The sequence below is a fragment of the Aythya fuligula genome, chromosome 6 (genome assembly GCF_009819795.1).
Source record: "Aythya fuligula isolate bAytFul2 chromosome 6, bAytFul2.pri, whole genome shotgun sequence".
Lineage (NCBI taxonomy): Eukaryota > Metazoa > Chordata > Aves > Anseriformes > Anatidae > Aythya > Aythya fuligula.
Genome location: NC_045564.1, coordinates 11,173,498 through 11,196,742, shown reverse-complemented (window position 1 = coordinate 11,196,742; position 23,245 = coordinate 11,173,498). Strand labels below are relative to the sequence as shown.

At 54.6% G+C, this 23,245-nt stretch overlaps 1 protein-coding gene across 1 annotated transcript; it reads right to left on the bottom strand.

Annotated features, from left to right (window-relative positions):
- Positions 1 to 3,126: 3,126 nt before the first annotated feature.
- COL6A1 (collagen type VI alpha 1 chain) lies at positions 3,127 to 23,158 on the bottom strand. Its single transcript, XM_032189897.1, has 34 exons — positions 22,943 to 23,158; positions 22,132 to 22,261; positions 21,125 to 21,325; positions 20,721 to 20,880; positions 20,415 to 20,537; positions 20,303 to 20,323; positions 20,134 to 20,154; positions 19,998 to 20,042; positions 19,699 to 19,752; positions 18,707 to 18,751; positions 18,582 to 18,608; positions 18,219 to 18,245; positions 18,070 to 18,114; positions 17,816 to 17,869; positions 17,457 to 17,519; positions 16,853 to 16,915; positions 16,643 to 16,732; positions 16,460 to 16,522; positions 15,239 to 15,301; positions 12,856 to 12,918; positions 12,584 to 12,646; positions 12,044 to 12,094; positions 11,924 to 11,959; positions 11,440 to 11,502; positions 10,878 to 10,943; positions 10,472 to 10,507; positions 9,821 to 9,857; positions 9,349 to 9,357; positions 8,379 to 8,512; positions 7,367 to 7,476; positions 6,901 to 7,084; positions 6,525 to 6,699; positions 5,961 to 5,990; positions 3,127 to 5,187 (listed from the first exon to the last, which is right to left on the bottom strand). Exons 1-34 carry the CDS (start codon positions 23,046 to 23,048, stop codon positions 4,577 to 4,579), a joined length of 3,069 nt encoding a protein of 1,022 aa, XP_032045788.1. The 5' UTR covers positions 23,049 to 23,158; the 3' UTR covers positions 3,127 to 4,576.
- Between the last annotated feature and the right edge of the window lie 87 nt (positions 23,159 to 23,245).

Sequence of the window (23,245 nt, the reverse complement as noted above, 5' to 3'; positions counted from 1 at the left end):
GCTTCTTGCCTGTGAGCTTGGCTACAGGCAAGCAAGGAAGACACTGTGAAGAGCCAACCCAAGATTCATTGTTTACCTAACATCTTCTCAGCCTAACCAGAACACTACAAGCATCTAATTTAATCCAGTTACAGATCCTTATAATCCAAATGACTTAATTCTCAATGGGAATTAGCAGTAGCTGAAGCTGCAATGGGCAAGTCTCCCAGAGTGATGTTCCTGCATCCCGTGCATTGCTAGGGGAGGCCATCAGCTTCTCGAGTCCTTTACCTGGAGAAGGATGGTGATGATACCATGTGCTGGGGCACGTCTTCCTCCGTGGTCTTGAGTCCACTCAGAATCTCTTTTGTGTGTCAATCCTGTATTTCTTAATGGGTTCCAGCCTTTCCTCTGCTCTTTGCCTACAAGCTTACATGGTGGAGGGCCATGCAATTGGACAAACACAGAACAAAACTCAAACTAAAACACATTTGAGAATAATATAGTTAAAACAAGTCCCGAAACACAGGATAAGCAAGAGGCATTTGAACATTCAGTTATTTTGCTAGAGGCTAGACAATGGTCCTCTGCTCCCTAGATTAATTGTAGGCACTGAAATAGCTATTAAATAATTTTGAATACGCAGTTCAAAATCATCCTAGAGCAGATATTTATTGTCATACAGCTTGAGGTCTTGCACCAGCATCATTAACAGCAATTTGGCTGAGATACAGGGCTGCAGGCTGGGGGAAGAGTTGCCCTGACGCACTTGTGAAGTGGTCTCAAACCACCAGCAGCAAGGAAGGAGCAGAGAAGCCCACAGAGAAGAGGAATCTTTTGCAAGGACTGTTCTCAGGAGTGATAAAACTCTTCTGCAGCTGACTGCGCAAGCCTCAAGGCCTGTTTGCAATCTCCCCCCCTTCAATTTTCTGCTTTGTCCTTTAGGATTGCAGCCCTGTGCTGTCCCAGCCTGCTGTGCTGCTGGGACTTTTTCATGTGTATTTTTTAGGGTATGTGTTTCAGGAGTCCCATCAGACTGATACAGCAGCCTCGGAGATGCCCTCCTCCTCAAGCCATCACCTTCCCACAAAGGGCTGTGAATCAGCATTGCCTCAAATGAGGAGTGTTTAGTCAGAGGAAAACACAAATATGGCCCAAATTCTGTTGTTGTTACATAAACCCCCTTGCTGAACATCTGGAGAACATCTGAAGTTTAACAAAGCAGGCCTGCAGGCAGAGGCATTTTTGGCCTTCCCTGTAATGGAAGCATAAAAAATGAGAATGAAAGAATGGGAGTAAATATAACCAGAAATGGAAGACAAAATGGGCCCAGCATACAGGGGCCAACTCTGGCTCAAACACTTGACAAGGGCTCCTGCGATCCTGCCTGGACAGCACACAAGCGTGGGGAGAGAGAAGGCAACGGCTGTAAATGCCACACATTGGGTGCTGCTGGAAAATCCTTGCTGGTCCCTGTTTTCTGGGGAAGCCAGCTTCCCGGCAGGCCCTGTTTAAAATGGAGCTTTTTCTGGGAAAATGGCAGCTTAAAGGAAATGCTCAGTTTTTCTCATGGGAAAACTGACAAACACTTCAAAACTGAGACTTGGAAACCAAAAGTGTTTGCTGGTTTGGGATGTTCTTCCACGTTTCATAAAAGTGAAGAAGCAAGGGCATGGTTAAGGGTGGAAAGAAGCTCACGGGAGCAGGAAAAATCCCTCCTGACACCCTTTATTTTTTCAGCTTAAAGCAGAGACAACGTGCTGCAACCAGCCCAAGAGAAGAGCGAGTTTTCCCCAGCTTTTCCTAGGTGTCTCTTACATTCCTCCATTTCGTGTAGCCTGGGGGACAGGGTGGCACAAAGCCTCTCTGAGTCCCTGGAGAGAGGCTGAGCATCCCTCAGGATGAGGGGCAGCCTCGTCCCCTTCCCCACCACCTGCTCCTGTGGCTACAGCTGAGCGTGTGGTTCCTATTAGTGCAGGGAGGGAGCCTGAGGGGGGGTTCAGGCCTTTCCCAGCCCCCAGCTCTGCTCCTTGCTGTCACTGGTGCTGGCTCTGACCACCCCCCAGGAAGCTCCACAGGCATGGGTGGGTAGGTGATGCAGTCTCTGTACCCTGCTCCCCTCCTTCGCCAGTGAATCACACAGAGGATGGCAGCAGGCCTCAAGGAATGCTTCTGCTACAATAGCAGCCTTTATTAGTGCAGACGTGAAGGCTTTTTTCCTAACATCCAGGGGAGGGACAGCAGGACATCTGATACAAATGCCTCCAGAGAGAGGGCACCACGCAAAGTGCAACCATGCTTGGAGCCTCCCCAGAGGTGCTCCTCAGAGTTTCCAGCTGCAACCAAGGTGTGCCCAGTGCTGCCAGCTGAGGTGCTTGGCCAAAAGAGGGCATGGGTGAGAGGAGAAAGTGAGACGAGGGAGGGAGCAAGGCAGCGCCTCTCTGCTGCAGAAACACGATGGGAATGTAGCCCAGTGACTGGGGAGCAAGTGGCTTTGGGTGCATGCAAAAAGAATTGCAATGAGCCCCCAGGACATGCAGCTCTCCCCAAGACAGCTCTAAAATGCGCCTGTTTTTGGCTGTAAAACAAATGTCTAGGGAGCACCAAGCCTGGTAAAGCTGGATGAGATGTTCAATACCCTCACCACAAGCCATGTCTATTGAGCAGAGTCCCCACCTGCCTGGAAAATGAGGCACTAAGGATAGACCCCAAACATAAGGAGAAAGCAAACACGGATTACTTCTTCACCTGATGGCCTCCATCTCTGCACCAGTGAGGAATGGTCTGCTGGAAAATGGTACCAAACTGTGCAGTTTAGGAACAGGCTGTGAGATATCACAGAACGCATTGCAACCAGAAAAAAAAAACTAGCACTTCCCTTCTTTTCAGAGCTCAGTACTTTTCTATGCCATTTTCAAATGTATTAAGTCATAGATTAAAATAATCGACAGGATCTCCCAAATCCACAGCATTCAATAATACCCAGATTTGTGAAGTAAAAGCAATACATCTTTTCTCTTTTGTCCTGTATAACTTCATATGAGAAATTCTGCTGAAGTCCTCCCAGATCGCAGCAGCCCCTATTTCACTGAGTGGCTTTAAAACCATTCAAGAGCTTCTGAAATTCAAGACAGACAAGCTTCCAACAAGACTATGGAAAACAATTTATTTGACAAATTTCTGAAGTGGACAATTTTAGTAAAACACAGGCATAAAATAAAGGTAACTTGTACAATGGATTTCCGGATACAAAATAAAGAGTTTGGGATGTCAGTACCTGGCAATCACTGTTGCTTTCTCAGAAGCGCATGAATTTGTAGCAAGAGCACCAACAGAAGCACTGAACAAAAATCTCACCCAGCCAAACCACATCTTCAGTGCGGTCGTGGAAACAACTGTGTAAACACCAAGGGCCCACATCACCCATGTAGTGATAGCACCTTTGTCAGTATATCTGTAGGGTGTGATTCAAAGCCCCTGGCAGATAATGGCAGCCTTTCCTTTGACTCAGCTGGGCTGTGGAATAGGCCCTAATTCAATATATAGTGCAGCTAGTGGGTTTCCCTAGGGCCTAGGTGTCTAACTCCTAGATGGTCCTGCAAAAACCTTCCCCCAGGGAGCTCGCTGGGAATTAGACAGCTTGGCACTTTTGAAAAATAAAAATAAAAATCCCACTAACTGGGCTCAGAGAGATTTTCCAGCATGGAGTTTGGACCATAAGGCAAGTCATCAGGTTACTTATGAGGTTCCTGGTTTCACTGTAGGACCATGAAACTGGTTAGTGAAGGAGCGCGGTTCTGTAGCTTCTTCGTGGGTTCCCCCTCCCCAGTGGCTGCTGAGCACCTTTCTCTCAGCCGGTGCCCAGGCCCCTGCTCTGGGTAGGACTGTCAGGGCTGAGGTGGGCTCCACCACTCCTCTCCAGCTCATCCCTGGGGGTCTGTGTCCCATCCCATGGCACAGGAGGTGCTTGGAGATGCTTCCAACACCACCTAGTGCGTGGGTGGCTCAGGTAATGAAGTCCAGCCCTTCCCACCCACAGGGGAGATGTGAATCACACTGGCCAGCTGGGACAATGATCCTCTCTCAAAGCCTGCTGAAGTGCTGAAGCACGGCCTTGGTTAGGACCATTGTGAGCTGGGCAAGCGCTCAGCTTACATATGGATGAAAGAGGCAAATGAAGAAAAAAAATATCTAAAAAGGGCATAATCAACCTTGCAAGACCAAGCAAGTCCTTAGTGGTGCAACATCCCTCATCCTGGTTCTTTCTTGGCAAAAAAAAAAAAAAACAACAGTGGGATGAGGTTGCTTTTGGTGGGGCTTATTGCTAGGTGTACTGGTGTTTGCCGGCTGCAGGGAGCAAGGCACAGGCAGTCACAGGGCAGGGAGGCAGCTTGAGGCTAAGAGGAAGAAGTGCAGATGAAGAAGCAGGTGAAGAAGGAAGGGGACTGCACAGACAGACTGCGGCACAACAGCTATCTGTATAGACATGAGTTCCTCAGGTGGGTCAAGAATACTGTTAATCTTTTTGCTTTTGTTGTTTTTCATGTTTAGGTGAGAGAGAAGCAGGCACGGCCCTGGTAGAAACCCGTGCGGCTGCTCAGTTAACAGCGATCTTCCTGGAGACAGTTTGGTAGAAGACGCCACGCAGCAGGGAGGTGTAGTCGGGCACGCGGAACAGGTGGCGCTCCCCGTAGACAACGTCGTAGTCTGCGCTCTTCCCTGTGACCAGGACACGGACATTGGGCTCGTTGACTTGGCTGCCCACGGCCAGCACGTAGATCTCGATACCGGCCCGCTGAACCCCCTGCACAGTCCTCTCGATGGCCTTCGCGGTGATCCCCTGCGAGTTGCCATCAGAAAACACCAGCACCTTCTTCTTTGCCCCAGGACGGGAGGAGCGCTGGTACACGCTCATGATGTACTCCAGAGCAGCGTTGACATCTGTGGCGTCGTTCATGAACTCCATGTTGTCGATGGCTTTGGCGATGACCGTGTAGTTACGCTGAAACAGGACTTCGACCTTCTGCTGGTTTTTCCCGCTGTACTGGACCACCGCGACACGCACGGAGTCTTCGGACGGCTTGCTGGCCTCCAGGAACCGCTCCGCCAGCCGCTTCACGAAACTCTTGGTGGTCTCGAAGTTCTTGCTCCCCACGCTGGTGGAGCTGTCCACCAGCAGCATGATGTCCGCCTGGTTGGTGAAGGTGACTGCATAGGGACAGACCAGGGCTCATTACACTGCTCTTCTCCTCCTACCTCTTCCCGTGGGAAGCCGGTGTGGTCACCAGCTGTCTCGCACGCTTCCTGCTTTGCTAGACTTAGGAAATCCCCAGCCTGTGGGGATTTGCTGCCTTGGTTTCCCCTACCCCAATGCTGTCCCTCTCTTGTCCTTTTACCCCTTCATTCTTTCTTTTATTTGGTTTATGGCAGGCTACATTCCCAGGTACTTATCTGGCTTAGACAATCTGGTGACTCTTGTTATTTAATTCAGCGGATGTTTTCCTTGACTTACACTGTCCCTTCTTGGAGAACCATATCCTCTATCAAGGCTGGCCTGTTTCCATGATGAGTCTAAGGATTGTATATGCTTCTGACTTTGAGATGTATCTGTCTACATTCCTCCCTTTTCAACCACCTTTCCCAAATATCCTGCCACAGTGCTGATTTTCCTGTGTGCTCCTCCCGCTGTATTGCAACAGATCTCACTACTTGCCTCATCTAAAGCTTGCAAGGTCTAAATCTGGCATGGGCTCCTGTCCAGGCCTGAGGCAGCAGAGAAGCCATTATCCAAGCTTTTTTCACCCCTGTCCCTCAGGTGTTTGGGCTGGGGTGTCCACAAGAGACCCTCTGTGTGCCTGGCAATGTGTGCTCCTGCAGCAGAGCCCAGACCCTGTGTTCCTACACACACCAGCTGCCAATCCCCACACCACAGCACCCACGATCCCTTTGTGTGCTTTATGGCATGAAGAGCAGGTACTCACTTGGGCAGGTGTAGTCCGGACATTTCTTCTCTGTTAAGAAAAATTAAAAAGAGTAATGTTAGCAGCTCACCTAGGAAAATTGCTTCTTCTGTAGCTCAGCTTCCCACAGAGCTCGTAGGGAAAAATGCTCGTCTCAGTAGGGAAAAATGCTCGTCTCGGTTGTGGTCACATTGTGCAAGGTATTGTGCAAAGGTTGCGTGCACCAGAGAGTGCGTGCTTGAAAGATGCTGTGGACAGAGATGTCCTGCAGCAGGTGAGGACTTGGATGTGGCTGTGAAGTGTTCTGAGACATGAGACATCATCCTTGCTGCTCATTAACTAAACCTTGAATATCACTCTCTTCCCTCAATACATGAGTACAATTTGAGAGCATGACCAGGGGAAAGCAGGGAAATCAGCTTTCATCCCTCACTCTTTGGCTTCCACAACCCTCACTATGGTCCTTAATGTCCCCAGCCGGAGGCCTACTGCTTCTGCAGCTTTCTAGGGCTGAGGAGCAAGACAACAGCCTGGGGCCATGGCATCCCACACACCCAGCTGCCCCCGCACGAGGTTTTCACTCACCTCGACAGACGTATGAGGTGATGTTCTGCAAGAAGGAGTCATCCAGGAGCTCAGCGTAGTTGTCCCTCTGAATGGACAGTCCTTGTCTTGTAGGCATGCCTAAACAAGCGATGTCGTTCAGCTGATCTGGGTTCGGGTTGTTCCGGAAAATGTCGCCTATCCCAAGGGAAACCACCTGCAGGAAAGTTAGAGTCTATCACTGGCACCTAATGCATCCATAATCCTGAGTGCCTGTCACTGCACGAGACAGCTTCTAGTGACACGTGACCTCCCTGCCCTGCCTTAGGTAGCAGAGGCATGGAGACCCCCAGGGAACCTGCACTACTCTGATGCACGGCCTGTTCCCTGCCAGCCCCCCGTGCCACCGTGCCCTTACCGGGGTGACCTCGCACAGGGAGGTCAGTGGGGTACGGTCCCGCAGCGTGTCTGAGCGTCCGTCCGTGATGACGATGGCCACATTGTTGTTGGAGGTGAACCTCCGCAGCAGGTTGTCCTTGCTGAACTGCAGGGCTTCTCCCGTGTGGGTGCCCCCAGCTATCCATTTCAGGTTCTTGACTGCCCTGCAAGCAGAGACACCAGTGAGCCTGCCATCACACCCTGTGGATATCATGGGGACAGCTAGGAACACGCATCTCGCTGACACACCAATGTGCTTGCAAGGCAGGGCAAAATCCTGCCTGCACAGGGCTTTGGGCAGGTAACTGGCAAGCTCCTTAGCCTCAGCACAACCTACAAAGCCACCATCCACTGGAACATTCAGCATCTTTGCATTTGCAGGCAGTGCTGGCCTGAAGATGGAGGATGGGATGTGAGCACGGTGTGCCAAGACCCTACAGACTCACTGTTTGAGTGCCCCGATGTTGTCTATGTTGGCATCCCCCATGGCCACCAGCTCCTGCGTGTTGTTGTGGCTGTACTGCACAACGCCCACTCGGGACTCCCCGGGCTCAAACTGTTGGAGAGAAACAGAAGCCATTTAGGGCCAGGTACCTCCAGGGGCCCTGGAGGGATCAGAAACATTCTGAGAGTTTCATGCTCAATGTCCTCACGGTGGGCACTGCTGCTGCTCCTCAGGGGCACTACTTATTCCAGACAGGAGCCCCTACAGGAGCAGATGCAGCCCAGTGAAACAAGACCCAAAAAGAGGTTTCCCATCTCAGTGGTCTCAACACAAGCCATTGGCTATGCTGGCTGGCTAGGAATTTAATTTTTTCTTAAACAAAAACAACAAGCAAACAAAAACAAGCAAACATGTTTTTCTTCTTCAATAGTAGTTTTTCTGCCCAGCACTAATCTTTCAGGCTTTTTATTAGTTCTTTACCAGCCAGAGACCTGCGTGCACCCAAAGACAACGTATAGGGGAGCAGCCTCCGAGAGCAGGTCATCATATATTTACAGCCCTTGTGCTATGGATCACTCTTCTGGGCTACAAAGATACCTTTTACTAATGTACTTAACTGGAAACCTTAATTGAAACCCTGGGGGCAGGCAAGGCTGCCTGGGGGCTACAACACCTCGTGTGTGATCCACTCCAGACACCTGAAACGCTCATCAGGACAAGGAAGAGACCAAGAAACTGATTGATTAGGCAAACAGCGAGCTGTCTGTTCCAGGGCACAGAGGAATAATTCATAACTACCACAGAGTCTTGCTGCCCGGAGAGGGTGACACACATGTATTTTGGGACAACAAATTCTGCAAACTCCTCCTACAAATCTGGGAGGAATTGAGACCCACCCTGGTTATGTGCTTGAAGCTGAGCCTTGTGGAGGCTCTTGTGGAGTGGAGGCATCTCCCTGTTTTTCCAAATACAGTGAAAAATAAATGCATCCTAGCGCTCGGAGGAAACCTCACCTTCACGCGCTCATCCTTGCTTAGGCGGTCAATGACTTTGATGATGAAGTCCTTGGCAATCTGGAAATTCTGCAGGCCAATGCTCTCTGAGCTATCCAACACAAAGAGGAGGTCGACGGGACCACATGTGCACTCTGCAGCAAAGCACAGGCATGGGAGGGCTTGTGGTTCCTCTCTGAGCTGCTCTCAGAGCAAGGAGGCACGCCCAAGCAAGAAACTGATGCCTGCTGTTAGTCCTGAGTGGACCCACCAAAACCCAGTGCAAAATCAAGTGGCAAAATAGCTGCATAGGAGCGATGAGAGCCAGTTTAGTAGTTTTTCCATTTACTTTTTCTCAGTACCGGTTGTAAGACACGTAACACTGCCAAGCTGTGAGTACCCATAAACCGCCCAGTAACTATTTCCAAAACCCGTTTCCTCAGAAGCCTCCTCACTCCTTCCACTTGCCCAGCCCAGGAGGACAGAGGTGACACTGGTGGGCTGGAGGAGGCTGACTCAGCTTGCTCTCCCCTCTTGCCTGTGGCTGAAGGACATCACGCACCCTGGAACCTTGCTTCAAGTTTTTGGCTTGCAAACCCTACCCATGCAGACAGTATCATGGAAAAAAAAAGGCACATTTCTCTGCAGACCAGCGTGGGATTTGGGAGAAAGCAACAGAGCTGGATGCACACCATGCCCTGAACTGACTTTCCTCCCCATTGCAGAAAGGGTGGAGAGCATCGGCCTGCAGCCTTGCTGGCACAGGACACCTCCACCGCCATTTTCCATGACTGTAGGACCAGCCACAGCTGATTTTGGAGGGGGACTTACTGCTTTCCCCTGCCTCCCTCCTGCTCAGTCCTCCTGGGCTTCCACCATCCCTCCACAGCGCGAGGCAAGGAAAGGGGAAAAGGCAAGGGAAATGGAGAGGAGGAAGCAAGGAGAAGCGCAAGCAAACATTTGCAGAACAACTTTGCCAAGTAACACTCACCACAGCAAGCTAGAGGAGAAGGGAGAGAAAGAGAGACCATTAAAACATTGCAGATGAAGATTTTTCATAGACTAATGCAGACTGCAGGTCTGTGTTTCTGCAACACAGATTATCCAGGCTCCTACTCGTTTGTGGAGGTTTCCCTCCTGTTTGGCATGCCCAGATCTGTCTCCTGTTCCAGATCATGATGCCTGACCCAAACCACTGCACAAGGCAGAGCTGTTTCTGCACACACACAGCTGTATTCTTACTTAAAGAAATCCTGGAGGGACTGAGTAAATTGTTTGCATGTAGAGCTCACATCCAGTCCCCTAAGCACCCTGTGCTGTTCCAGCACTTCATGACTGGCTGAGGGCTGGGACCTGCTGCAGCTCCCCCATGGCAGGACACGGGGACCTCGGGGTGCTTGGGTGCCACCCCTCACCCAGCAAGGAGCCAAGCAGGGCAGGGGGAGCAGCACAGGGATACTCACAGCACATCTTCATGATGATGTCCAAGATTTCACATTCCTGAAAACAGAGATGAAGAAACTCTTAGTGTATTGGCAGGGGCAGCTGCCTGCCCCACAAGTGCTGCTGCCCACTGCCCCTGCTGTTGCTGTGTGTTGCTTCAAAATAGATCCTGGTCTGGGAACTAGTGATGTAGTCCCCTTGGAGCAGACAAGGGCTAGGCTTTGCCAGCAGTGAAGTGCACCCATTACACTGCCCATGCAGAAGAAGCTGCATGGAAAGTCCTGGTTCACCACCCAGCTTGCTGGACCTTTCCTCCATCCGTAGTGGTTGCTCTCGTTATGAGCTTACCACAAGGTGGGGAGACCTGAGTCCTGGTGACACCATGGTCAGAGCATGTCCTTGCTTGGTGGGCAAATGTCACGGCACTCAAAGCAAAGAGGAACGGCCAAACTGGGAATAATACCAGTCTTCCCACTCCTGTCAGAGTGGAAGTTTTCGCACTGCAGAGGGGACTCAATGGTGACAGAAAGGAGGAAATCTGGCCAGGGAGCCTCACTAGGACAGTGACAGGGGCAGCCACCACCCTGCCTGGGAGCACAAGGCTCCCCAGCAGTGGTCTCCAGAAGCACTGACCCAGAAAACAAGCAGTACCCCAACCTTGTCCTACTTACATCTGGTCCTGGAGGTCCCATAGGTCCGGGTGGCCCCTGTCAAACAGAAGCATTGAGTTAGAGCATTTACAAGAGCAGGCAGTCCTATCTTCAGCGAGAGGTAACAATATCTTGCCAAGCAATGCAGAGGCTGGAAACATTGCTTGGCTTCCCAAATCCTGAACTTTGGGCAGGTACGTCTGCTTGCTCACAGAGAAGGCAATCTGCCTCACTGCGGGCAGTGCACACACACCCGGTGTGTCTGCTCAGCTATGCATTGCCCCCACAGCACCCAGCTGATGGGTGCCTGGTACCCAGCACCTGGGTACCCAGCTGATGGGTGATGAGGAGACAGCAAGTCACTCTCCTTCAGCCACATATATATGCTGTGCTAGTCAGTGCAAGCCCTTCCAGGATGCTTACTTACCGGGAGGCCTTCAGGACCCCTGTGGCCTTTCGCTCCTTTGCTGCCCCTGGGGCCAGGGGTTAGGTTCTGGATTTAAAACAGAAACAAAATTCACAAATTCATGTCTCAGGGTGAGGTCCAGAACCTTCCCCTTCCAGATGCCTGCTGAACCCTACTTAGCAATATTACCATGGAAAAGTTAGCTGAGAATGCTGTGCCCAAGCAAGCAAGTTAAGACTTGAGAGGGCTGGGATAGGCACTAGGAAAATCTCTCTCCATGGGACAATGGTGCAGCAGAAAGCAAACATCAGCGCTATCTGGAAGCATGCAACACCAAGTGCAGATGACACCCACCTCAGCCTAACAGACCTGTAGGTTCACTGGCAATAAGCTGTAGGATGCAAACCGAACATCTAGAGAGAGCCCCACTTGCCATCAGACACTGCGCAGCAGCAAAGGGCACTTGCGGTCTTACAAAATCTGATGGGCTCTTACCCACAGGCAAGGTAGCTCTAGATCCAGCCCCAAACTCCTACACTGTGCTCACATAGAAAAGTCATACAGCTTTATAAAGATTACTCACATCGTTGCCAGGGTCTCCAGCTTCTCCTTCATCACCTTTAGGGCCAACGTAGCCTTTTGTTCCCTGAAAAATAACAGAAGAAGCTCCTGTATGGAAAGCAGTCAGATTGGTGCAGGGACCTTGTGAGAGCTGGCTTGGGGAGGAGGCAGAGAGCTATCTGTAGGCTCTCTAGCATCAAATTTCAGTGTTATCAAATGAGAGGCCTCCTTAGGTGGCATTCACTGTCATATCTACTGTCATAGCTACTTCCAGCCCCAGCTGCTGTCCTTGGGTGTTATGACCAGCGCACCAAGGCAGGACATTTCCATGGGAAGCATCCACTGCAGGGATAGATGGACATAAGATAAACAAGGTTCTGGGTGAGCAGGCTGTTTCAGGGAGCCCATTTCACCATGCAGCAGGCGGAGAGGCTCTACAAGCCAACCACCAGAGGACACTGGCCAGGATGATCTCTGTTAGGTGCAGGAGGAAGCATCACACTTACGTTAATGCCAGGGTCCCCTCTGTCTCCTTGCTGCCCCTGGGAATGAAGAAAAGGATGTATGTTAGGTCAGGGAGGCAGAAATAATGGTATTGTGGTTTCAAAGCAGCACATGAAACTCACAGGGGCGCCTGGGAATCCAATCGTGCCATTACCAGGAGGGCCATCCTCCCCCTGTGAAGGAAGAGAGAAATAGCTGAGACAACGTGAAGTGGTAAAACCACCACACAAGCAGACCCCTTGGATAGCACAGCAGAAGGGGGAACTGGGACACAAACTGCCAGTATATCTCCTGAAGACTAAGTCTTGTTCTTTATTTTAAAGGAAAAAGGAGAAGAGCGAGCTGGGGCAGGGAGAAAGGGAAGCCCCAGAAGCTCTGGGGGTGACACGGTGCCTCTCAGAGAACAGGATATGATCACAGGCTGGGAACACTGGGCAGGACGAGGGCCACTGCTGGAAAGTACATCCAAGTCACAGCTCTTTGAACTTGTAGATGTGCACCACATGTGTTCAAAGGAAGTTGCCTGCAACTTTTCTGAACACATCTTAGCTGTGTTGGAGTGCTATTTCTTTCCTCTCTGACCAGGACCATTCTATGTGCAACCAGCCAGTTGTAGACCTTTTCCATGCTGCGTGCAGTCACCCCAAACAAACTCCACTCACCCTTTCTCCCATCAGGCCAGGATCTCCAGGCAACCCAGGTGCTCCAGGCAATCCCTTTGGGCCCTGGAAGGAGCAAAAGGAGCAGTCAAGCATTGCCCACCATCCCTTGGGCAATCCCTTGAGGTGTCTGTCAGGAAGCTAGCACCTAGCTTTGTAACCACAAAGGGTTCCTAAGGCCTGGGAGAGCTGGGGATAGCCCTAACGGGCAGCATCTCCTGCTTTCCCCTTAATTCCCTCCTCCCGAGAAGATGAGATGATGAAGCAACACTGACCTCATTGCCGCGGGGGCCGTCGTCTCCCCTGTAACCCTTCGGTCCTGGTGGTCCAGGTTCACCCTAGGAGAACACAGAGAGCTCTCACCACAGGGCTTTGCCCTTGGCATTGCCCATGCTGGGAAGGGCTGGACTTCTCATTTCCAAGCGTGGTGGGTGAGAGCTGCCACCCCCTTCCTGTCCACCAGCTGCAGGGCTGGCCAGAGACATGCAGAGACAAGAGGTGTGAGGAAAGAAGGCAGGGAGAGAATTTTTTTTTTTTTTTTTTTTTGCCAAAAGATGCCCAGGGGAGGCCCCTCATTTTTTGCCCAGTGTCCTCAGTGCTCTGCATGGTTTACTTGCCAGGAGATTGGCAGTGATGGCAAGGCACGGCTGGGTAGCCATGCAGCTCCAAGTGCCCGAGCAGCCCCATGTGGAGCTGGTGTGTGGCCAGTCCACAGCTGGTGGAGGCAGAAGAGATGTTCCTTACTGCTGAGGTTTTTGGGGAGCAGGATGCTGTCTTTGCACGTTATTCAGTGCAGCCCAGCTTTGCAGCCACTGTCTCTCACCACCCAGAAGCTGAAGAAGCACAAGTCCCATCCAGCTGCCCCTCCTGCTCCTCTTCACGCTGCTCTTCCAAGGAACAGCACGCAGAGGACTTCAAAATTACGTAGTGCAGTGCAGAACACGAGGCTGCCTAAAGGCATGTGACCCTTTTATCTGCACAAAAGCCCCAAAGGGGGAAAGCTAGGAAGGAGGGGTGGGAGCTCATGACCATTCACACCAGCCAAAGCTGGATCCCAGACAAACTTGGCTCGCATTGGCTGTAGGTGGCCTGTGTAGCAAACAAGTCCAAACCCCTTGCAGCCCTGTAGGGGTTTGTGAAGACAGAGGACTTAGGGTTGGAAAGTCTTTAACAGCTCCCTGATCGCTTTCCTTGTGGGTGCAACAAGAACTGCAGCAGGAATGGGCACCACAACCAGGAGGAGGTGGACCACCAAACCCACCCAGAAGGTCAGGGATGAGAGCACAGACCTTTAGCTTCTCTCACAGACAGAAGGGGGGTGAAACAGGGCCACAGGTTAGTGGGAGCCCTTTATCCTTGCCAAGTGAAATGATTTCCTTATAGAGAGCCAGAGCTTGCAGATAACATGGCATGAAAAACACTCACATTTGCCAAAGTCCTTCCCTTGCCCAAGTCCAATTACACATTCATTTTTAATTTGGCCAAGCAAAAATATTTTTTCCTTGGTTTACGGGAAAACAACATATTTGCTTTGCAACTGCTTTTGAAATCTTGCAATCTCCCTGGAGTGAGAGGGGTGCTGGGGCAGCCTCAGTTCTAGGGAAGGCACCCGCTCTGCTGCCACGGAGGCCGGGTAGCAGCCTCCTTCCCCTCCTCCCTGGCAGTGACAGTGGGCTGGAGGCAGGATTTTGCCCAGCCTGGTGCCCCAGCACGCTCACATCGCTTTGGCACCCAGGCTTGTGTAAAATCTTCACCTGAACTCTGGTTTCTTCTGCCTCAAACTGGGGATGAGCCTCCCTCCTCCACTGGTGCCAGCCCATGGCATGCACACACCCAGCAGCTGCCTTCCAGCCAGCACCATCTCCTGCCTCAGCACCCGAGCTGAGTGCTGCCTTGCACTCTTTGGTTGTGGAAGAACTTAGTTGGGCTAAGGACAGAAGGATCTGGGCAATTCTGGGTGAGTTCAGTGCTCTTCACGAGCACAAGGCAGGCTCGAAGGCAGCTCTGCCGTGCTGGGGACAGCATGAACCCAACAGCAGCCCCATGCTACAGATCTACTTCAGGGCTCTTCAACAGTTGGTCAAAAACCTTTTTCCACCCTTCTTAGGCTGGAGGTAGCCAGCTCTGCTCTGCAGAAAGCCAGCGGGTTCTTGGGGTGCACAAGGACAAGCGGACCCCAGAGCAGGAGGGCTAGACCTCAAGGTGAGCAGACCTGGGGAGCAAGCGGCTTTGGAACAGATCGTTTGCAGATATGAAGGGTGCTGGTGACACTGTGAAGGCCCTGCTGGGCTGTCCCTGCTCACATGTGATACCTTATCAACTCGCATGGCCAAGGCCAGCAGCATCTGGCCCCAGACCTGAATACTTGGTGCGCTGCCGCAGCTCACACTTGCCAGCTTCCAAATCTGCCTGTCAGATGTGTTGACATCTGTTTCCACAGAACTGGGAAATGACCTAGAGGTTTCTCTGTCCCCAGCCTAGCAACCAAGTCTCCATTTTCTAGCTCTGTTCACGTTCTCTTAGAGATCCCGGCCCCTCTGCGCTGGCTTTGCTGCCTGGCCTGGAAGGTGCCGAGACCTTGCCCCAGGATGCTGCGGCACCAGTTAAGCCCAGTCTGCACTCCCACAGGGGATCCAGAAGGCTAATGCAGAGCCTTACCTGGTCACCGGGTGGTCCGAGGGGTCCTTCCCGACCTTGGTCGCCAGGTGGCCCAGGCTCTCCCTGAAAACACACACAGAGGGCATGAGAAACAGAGAGGGGCACGTGTAGGGTGTGATGGGACCTGCACACGGTGGGCAGCAGTGGAAAACCTGGCCGTGGGTGTTTCTGCAGCATGAGCTGCAAGACAAGCATCTTGGTGCAAGGCACTGCTCTGCCTGCAGCCCCGCTGGGAAGGGAGGTGTTCAGAAACTTCCTGGGAAGGTCGCACCTGACTTAAAACACTGAGGAAAGAGGCAGAAATCTCGGCAACCCAAAGCTCTCCTTTGCAAGCTAGAAGCTCCCATCTGCCTAAGCCAAACGGTAAATACAAAATAACTTCCAAAGGGCCCTGGATGCTGGTGGAGACGTTTCTGGCTAGGTTGCTGAACCTCGTGCTTGAGTTAAGACTTGGACTGAAGCAGCCCACCGTCTGCTGAACCATTTAACTCCAGGACACTGGCGTGCCTTCATCTCCCACGCACATCTGCCCTGCACAGTGATGCTGCCGTGGTTCCCTGAGCAGAAGCAGGGAAGGGGAGGCTCCCAATTCCTGGCTCCTTTGGCTTCATACATCCCCACCCCAAGCAGCCCCGTCCCCTTTCTCCCAGCAATGCTAGGGCAGGGCTGGCCGCCAGCCCCGGCCCTGCTGCCCCACGCAGTGGTGGCACCTCTGACATTTGCCACATGTTTTTTTTCCATCTGTCCTGTCCCACTCAGGGCTCCTGCTCATCCTTCCCACACTCACAGTGGGTGACTCAGCCCCGGCAGGCACAACAAATATTTTCCCAGTGACTCCCCCCCGGCTACAACAGTGCTCACCCTTGGCAGGGGTGTCCTGTCCTCACCCAGGTACCCTGTGCCCCCCTTGCTGAGTCCCCGGTGCCTGCACACCCCCTGAGGACACCTTGCTGCTTTGCTCTCCATCAGCTGCTCCACACCTGCTCTTGGCTCTCTGGGCACGCTCTGGATTTTGGCTGTTTGCTGCTCAGCCACCAGCATGAAGGGACAACTGCTGGGGATGGCATCAGGTCCCCACCAGGCTGGCAGGTGCATGCACCAAGCTTGCCCACTGGCCCACAGGCTGGCCCAGGCAGCCACTGGCCACCTATTTCAGCCCTGGCTGCCCTGGTTCCCCCCTCTTCACACAGACATCCACAGCCACCCCCCGGCAGCACTTACGGGATCTCCTCGTGGACCGCGGTCTCCTGGCGAGCCTGGGGGGCCTCTTTCTCCATTGCTGCCCTGCAAGGAGATGGTGGAAACACAGGTTCAGGACCCACTCCTGGTCCTGCAAACCCCACCTTCATCACCTGCCCCAGCCCTCCTCCTCCTCGGCAGGTCCCAGCCCCTTCCCGTGCTCACCCGCTCTCCAGGAGGACCGTCCTGGCCTGGGGAGCCCTCATCCCCCATCTCCCCTGTGGGTCCAGGCTCACCCCTGTTGCCAGGAGCACCCTGCAAGAGCGAGCAAGACAAGGCAAATCAGTGGGTTTTGGAGCAAAGCCCCCTGTGCCAGCGGGGCCAGGAGCAAGCTCAGCTCTGGGGCCAAGAGTGGAGTGGGGACCTTGCACCGACCTTCTCTCCAGGGCTGCCGGGGATCCCCTGCCGGCCGGGCTTTCCATCTTCCCCAGGCTCCCCCTTCACAAGGACACAACAAGACAGGGTGAACAAGGACACATCAGTACCAGCAGGTGGGTTTCAGCCCCATGCTGAGGAAGCTTGAGCACCCCTATCCTCCACAGCTCACGGAGGGCCCCAAGCCCAGCAGGTGCCTCTGTGCCCCCCTCCAGGTGTGAGCCACCATTTCAGAGCAGCCCCCCAGCACTTCCAGGCTGCTTGTGGCAGGCTCGCAGGCACCCGCAGGAGCAGCCCAGAGTATGCCATGCACAGCTCACATCTTGCCAGCCTGGCCTCACCGAGGGCGAGGGGCAGCATCCTCCAGCAGGGCCTCGCCCCCAAGCAGCATGAGGAGGTCAGCAATGGGTCCGTCACTGCCTCTCTTGGCTAAACCTGGGCATCTGCCTCTTCTGGACAAACCCACGGGTTTTTCCCTATCTCCAGAAAGGGAATTTTTCTTCTTCTTGAAGGTGGGAGCCTGCCCAGCACCGCTCCTCCCGCACCCGGCTGGGCACAGCAAGGGCAGCCCCATGGCCCTCCCGGCTAGGTGCCACGGGCTCACCTTTCCTCCCTTGGGTCCGTAAGCACCAGGATCACCCTTTGGTCCAGGTGGGCCTTGAATTCCCTGTTGAAAGCAAAGAACAGCGTCACTGAAAACGAATCCAGCAGCACTACCTGCAGGAAATGGCACAGAGAGAGCCTGGCCCCCAGCCCCTCGGTGGGGAGCATGGGGGGTACAGGTGCTCGCCGTGACAGGGGGATGGCTGCGTCAGACAGTGGCTGCTTTGGGGAAATGCTGCAGAACTGAGGAAAAAGGCAGAAAAGGTGGTTGCTGGACCACAGCAGAGCACAGGGATGGCTGCACATGCAGAGGTGCATTTCCGAGTATTTCCAAGCAAGGGGCACCCGCAGGGTACATACATCGAATCCAGGAGAGCCTTTGCAGCCAGGTAGCCCGGGGTATCCAGCTTCTCCCTGTGGGACAGACAAAACAAGTGCTGCTGTCAGTGGTTCTTGCAGGATGCCCCTGAGCATCCCAGGCAGGGACACCGCTGCAGGGGATGAGCCCCATATGGGGAGCTGCCTTCATTCCTGGGCCCCACAGTGGTTTTCGAGGTGTCTGGGCAAAACCCAGGGTCCTCAGGCTGAGCAAGGGGCCCTGAGGGGACGTTTACCTTCATGCCATCGATGCCATCGATCCCACGCTTGCCCTTCTCACCCTAAAATGCAGATAGGAAACTGTGAAGAAGCGATTTGCAAAGACCCTTCCTCCCCCCAACACAGCAAGCATTAACGGGGAAGAATAAGCAGTGCAAAATCTGACCTTGGCTCCTTTGGCTCCTCTTGATCCCTGCAAAAGGAAGGAGAGAGGTCAGACCCCACGTGGAGCACACCTGTCCCCTCACCACGCTTCCACCCCCACGCTGGCTCGGCCCCAGGTGTGGGTGTTCCTACAGCCCCGCACTCCACCGGTGCCCCCGTTGTGCCCAACAGGCATGGTGCTTGCCTGCCCCCCACAGTCATATCAGCCTCAAACCGGTTGTCTTGGCTGGATACTGGCGCTTCCAGGGGGGATGCATGGATGCATGGACATGGGTGCACACTCAGCCCCAATGCCAGGCAGCCCCAGTGCACAGCCAGATGAGGAGGGGGGCACTGAGCCCCCCCATGTCCTTGCTGCACTCACCTTTTCTCCTCGACTTCCTTTGTCACCCTAGCGATGAAAGAAGAGAGAAAAAAACAGAGGATGAAGATGCTGACAGCACGTGGCCCATCCAGAAGCCATGCCCACCACCCTGCAGCCCCACATACCTTCATTCCTTGGTAGCCAACAGGTCCCATGTCCCCTGGCCTGCCCTGGAGGACAGAAACATGGAGTTATGGAGGCACGAGACATCAGCAAGGGGGCCAGTTCCCCTGGGCTCTCCACCCAGGGCCAGACCCACCTTGTCCCATACACACTCACCAACACTTAAAACAAGATTTTGTAAGACCTCTTGGCAAGACCCCCTTATGGGACGGGCTTCTCAGCCCCAGAGGCCATGCTGCCCCCTCCTCCAGCCCTCACCCCCGACCTCCTCCTCCTTTGCCTGGTCTGGTGGCATGGGATGCCTGCAGGGGTGGAGGGGAACTGCTGGCACCTCCAGCATCCCCAGCCCTTCCCGATGTGCTTGGGGCCACGTCATTTGGGATGAAGGTGAAGGGCAGAAAATCCTTGGGAAAGGAAAAAACACGTGCATGCCATGAGGTTTCCAAACCAGGCATGCACATGCTGAGTAACTGCACACTCATGTGTGTGGGAGAAACATCTCCCAAAATAAACGTACCTAGTAAAAAAGGGAGGAGGAGGAGGAAAATAGTTTCCTTATGCTATTAGCTTCTTATTTACTGGAGGTTTCCCCGTAACACTGCGGTGCTTGTGTTGTTGGACACAGGAGGGAGCCCGGGGTACACCCCGTGAGTCAGAGAGGTGTCCTGAAGGAGGGGCAGCTGCTTTGGGCGAGGAACAAGGAGGCCTTGTAGTGCCAGAGGAGAAGGGGCTGCCCCGTGCTGCCCATGACACCGCCCACTGGGAGCCCTGGCCGATGCAAGGGGATGGCCCTGTGTCACCATCTCCCCGGGGACAGCTGGCCGGGACCCCAGTGTGGCATTGGGGATGGTGTGGGGATGGGGAGTGCAAAGCTGGGGGCTGGCATCGGGTACAGGTCCCCATTACCCTGCCAGTGAGGATGTGCCTGAGAGCTCTGCCTGAAAGTCAATAAAAAGCCCCTGACTGGAGCCACCAAGTCCGGTCCTTTACTTACGGGCTCTCCAGCATCTCCTTTTGGACCGGGAAGACCTGGCTTGCCTCTTTCTCCCTGAAATACAGGACAGAAATACAGTTAGTGGATCAAAGTGATCTGATCCCCCCCCCAGGAGTGAAGCAGGACTGCAAGGAGAGCAGGAAGGCAGTAGCAGCAGTTCCCCATGGGTGCAGGGAGCAGAGGGCAGAGGCTGCGTGGGACAGCGGTTTGCACCCCCTTGCCCAGCAGGCAAGTGTCCCGCTGGTCCCCGAGCATCCCCACGGAGCCCGTCCCCCTGTGTCTGGGGGCTGACCCCTCACCTCATGGCCTGGATCGCCGGGAGGTCCAGGGAGCCCTCGGGGAGGCTGCGGGAGAGATTCACGGGTTAGACCGAGCCACTGAGGCACAGCGTGGGGACACAGGGGGAAGGGGTGGAGGCCTGAAAAGAAAACTCACCTGGCACTCGAAGGAGCAGCACTGCCCAAGGGAAGGAGAAAACAGTCAGTGGCAGCGCTGTGCTGGGCTCAGGGGGAGCCCCAAGGCTGGGCAGAGCAGTGCCACCAAGCCCCCATGTGGCTGGGGGTGGCTGCATGGGGATGGGCACGGGACACGGGGGAACACTCACCGACTGCTCCATGTTGGCTTTCTGCAAGACAAAAAGTGGAGAAATGGGGGTTGTGAGGGAGGAGAGGGCCCACGGTGGGGGCAGGCTGGACGGGGGGACAGGCGGTGCTCACAATCATGTCGATGATGGTGTTGATGGTCTCTTCCACGTCGAGGTCCCGGGTCGGCTTCAGGCTGGTGGCGGTGAAGTTGCGGCGGTAGGCATGGTCCGTGGCGATGATGTTGAGCCGCTGGTCCTAGGGGTTGGGGGGGCAGAGCAAGACCTGTGGGTACTCCTGTAGGATGTGCCCAGGGTACATGATGGGGACAGGTGTCCACTGGCCACCCTGGGGACCTGCATCAGCCCTCCAGCCCGCTGTCTGTCCCAGACCCCATCCCCAGGGCAGCTGCAGGGAGCATCCCTGCTGTGTGGTCCCTACCAGGTGGTTGGGAGAGATGGCGACGGAGAACACTTTGATCCCCAAATGTTTGGCTTCATTGGCAGCATCATCCAGGCCACCACAGGGCTCCTTGTACCCCTCCAAGGGGTGTCCATCTGTCACCACGATCAGGTATTTATTCTCCTTGAGATGGGAGCCACTGCAAAGGTTTAAACACCGGGATCAGTGCAGGGTTGCACAGATTGGGCTGGAGCACCCTCCACCACAGATTTGGTGGAGCCTCACCCCAGCACAGCCAGGCCGATAGCAACCTGCCACCCCAGCACCTGCTTTGTGCCCGGGTGACCTCCTCCCCCATGCTGGGGACAGCTCCACAGGATGCACGGGGACGTCCCCAGCCACCACCCACCACGGTGCCACCACCCTCAGCCCCGCCGCCGTACCCGATGAGCAGGCGCTCGATGCCCTGCTTTATGGCGCAGTCGGTGTGGGTGCCCTTCCCGATGTAGCTGATGGCCGACACGCTGTCCTTCAGCTCGGCCCTGCCGCTGGGCATGGCCGTCAGGTCCTTGATGAGCACCACGGAGTCGCTGTAGTGCAGCGCCCCGGCATTCCACACCAGGAAGCGGTCGCAGCGAAAGTACCTGCGTGGGGACATGGGGACACTGGGACACATGCCTTCAGACATCTTCTCCCTGCCCATGAGGGCCTCTCCCCAGGACTCCTGAACATCTCTGTCCCCTCCATCCCAGCCCACCACACCGCCTGGTGGCACCATGGGCAGGTTGGTGGCTCACAGGGGGTTGCCCCTGCAGGGAGCAGCAAGGTAGGCACAGAGATGCTGGGGGGCATGGGAAGCCCCATCCATCCATCTGTGTGCTTGAAGGGGGTCTCAGGACAAAGCCTCGTTTAGGAGCCAGGCTGCATCGATAGGATGTGCACAAGCACAAGGCTCCTGTTCATGTGGTGCTGATGTGGGGAGGCCCTTCCTGGCCCCCTGCTGCTCTGGGTTTGGTGCACCCCCAGGTGCCCTCACCCTGGGGAAATCAGGGTTAGATCAAGGGCTGGTGGCTGCGAGGGTGTGGGCTGAGAGCAGCCTGGTGGGTGAGGAGCCAGGCAAAGGGCTGGGCAGAGGGGTGGAGATGGGGCACCCCACAGGGAGCCCCCAAAACTGTGTTCAACACCTGGGGGATGCAAAGAGGCTGCAAGGGGGTGAGCTCTGTGGGTGCCAGGTTTAGCACAGTGGGTGCCCTATGACCACATTGTCCTGGCTCTGAGAATTGCTCTGGCCCTGCAAAATAACCTGATGGTGGGGCTAGGGCTGGGGCTGAGCCCCCTGCCCTGGGGTGTCCCCGTCCCCCCCCTGCAGCCCTGCTGCCTCTGCAGCACTTGCAGCATCCCCAGCCCCCTCTGCTTGGCACAGCCCTGAGAGCCCACAGCTGCTGGGTACCTCTCGGTCAGCTTGTCGATGAAGCGGTTGGTGAAATCTTTCACTTGGGCCACGAGGTCCCCGAAGGGCTTCACCCTTAGGGCAACGCTCTCAGAGGTGTCCAGGACGAAGAACAGGTCCACGGGGCAGTCTGGGGGCAGGCAGAGCGGTGTGGTTTGGCATTGCCCTCCCTACCCCCCAGCACACCCGCAGGACGTGCCCTGGGAGCACGGTGTAGCTGTGCTAACCCCACACGAGACACATGAGCATGCATGTATGGGTACGGTCATTTTTCCTCAGCATTTCTGCTTTGGCATTAATGCTGAGCTGGACTGCAAATGAGCACGTATCCGGAAAACGTCAGTTTGTGCATTCTTCCCCCCCCCCATTTGCATTCAAACATGCAATACCAGGATTAGTTATTGTTTAAAACAACCAGCGGCTGCACCAAGTATTTCAAAACAAACAAGCAAACAAACAAGACCTCACAGCAACTACCACAACAAGAAATGAATGCTTTTCCAACACGTCCCGGCACAAATATCATCGCGGAGGAGAGCAAAACTAAAACCGAGCCTCAGCAGCCAGTGCCCAGCCCCACATCCTGCACAAAGCTGCCCCAAGCCCCCCTCCCCGATGGCACCTGGCCGAGGAGAAACAGCCCAAAGTGAACACTACAAGTGGGCACGCCTGGTGGGTGCTCTCCTGGCACAGGCTGCCCTGCTCCGTGAGCGTGACTCTTTCCAAAATCTGCTGGCTGTGGGGAAGCTGGAGGCCCCCAAACATCTCCACTACCCCAGGGGGAGCACCAGGGACTTTGGCTCCCGCTTACCTTGAGCCCTGTGGAGCCGGGAGGAGATGTCTTGAGCCCAGGAGCCCCCCCGGAGGAGGCAGGCGTGCAGCAGCAGCAGCGCGAGGAGCAAGTCGTGCAGCCTCATCTTGCTGGGTTCAGATTCCCATCGAGCTGGGGGCAAGGGGGAGGCAGAGAAAGGCAAGGAGCCACCGGCAGCCGGGAGAGGCCGGGCTCCAGAGGTGGTTTCAGCGCTTGGGTCCCAGCGAAGGAAGAGCAGGAGGGAGGGCAAGTGCGAGGAGGAGACTTCTGCAGCTGGAGGAGGGACCAGCAGCTGCCAGCAGT

Excerpts from the sequence above, each read along its gene's own strand:
- COL6A1 (XM_032189897.1), bottom strand. The coding sequence starts at position 23,048 with ATGAGGCTGCACGACTTGCTCCTCGCGCTGCTGCTGCTGCACGCCTGC. Across the intron at positions 12,095-12,583 it reads CTGGCCTGATGGGAGAAAGG|GGGGAGGATGGCCCTCCTGG; the intron begins GTGAGTGGAGTT and ends CTTCCTTCACAG. Across the intron at positions 6,700-6,900 it reads CCCTGTGCGAGGTCACCCCG|GTGGTTTCCCTTGGGATAGG; the intron begins GTAAGGGCACGG and ends ACTTTCCTGCAG.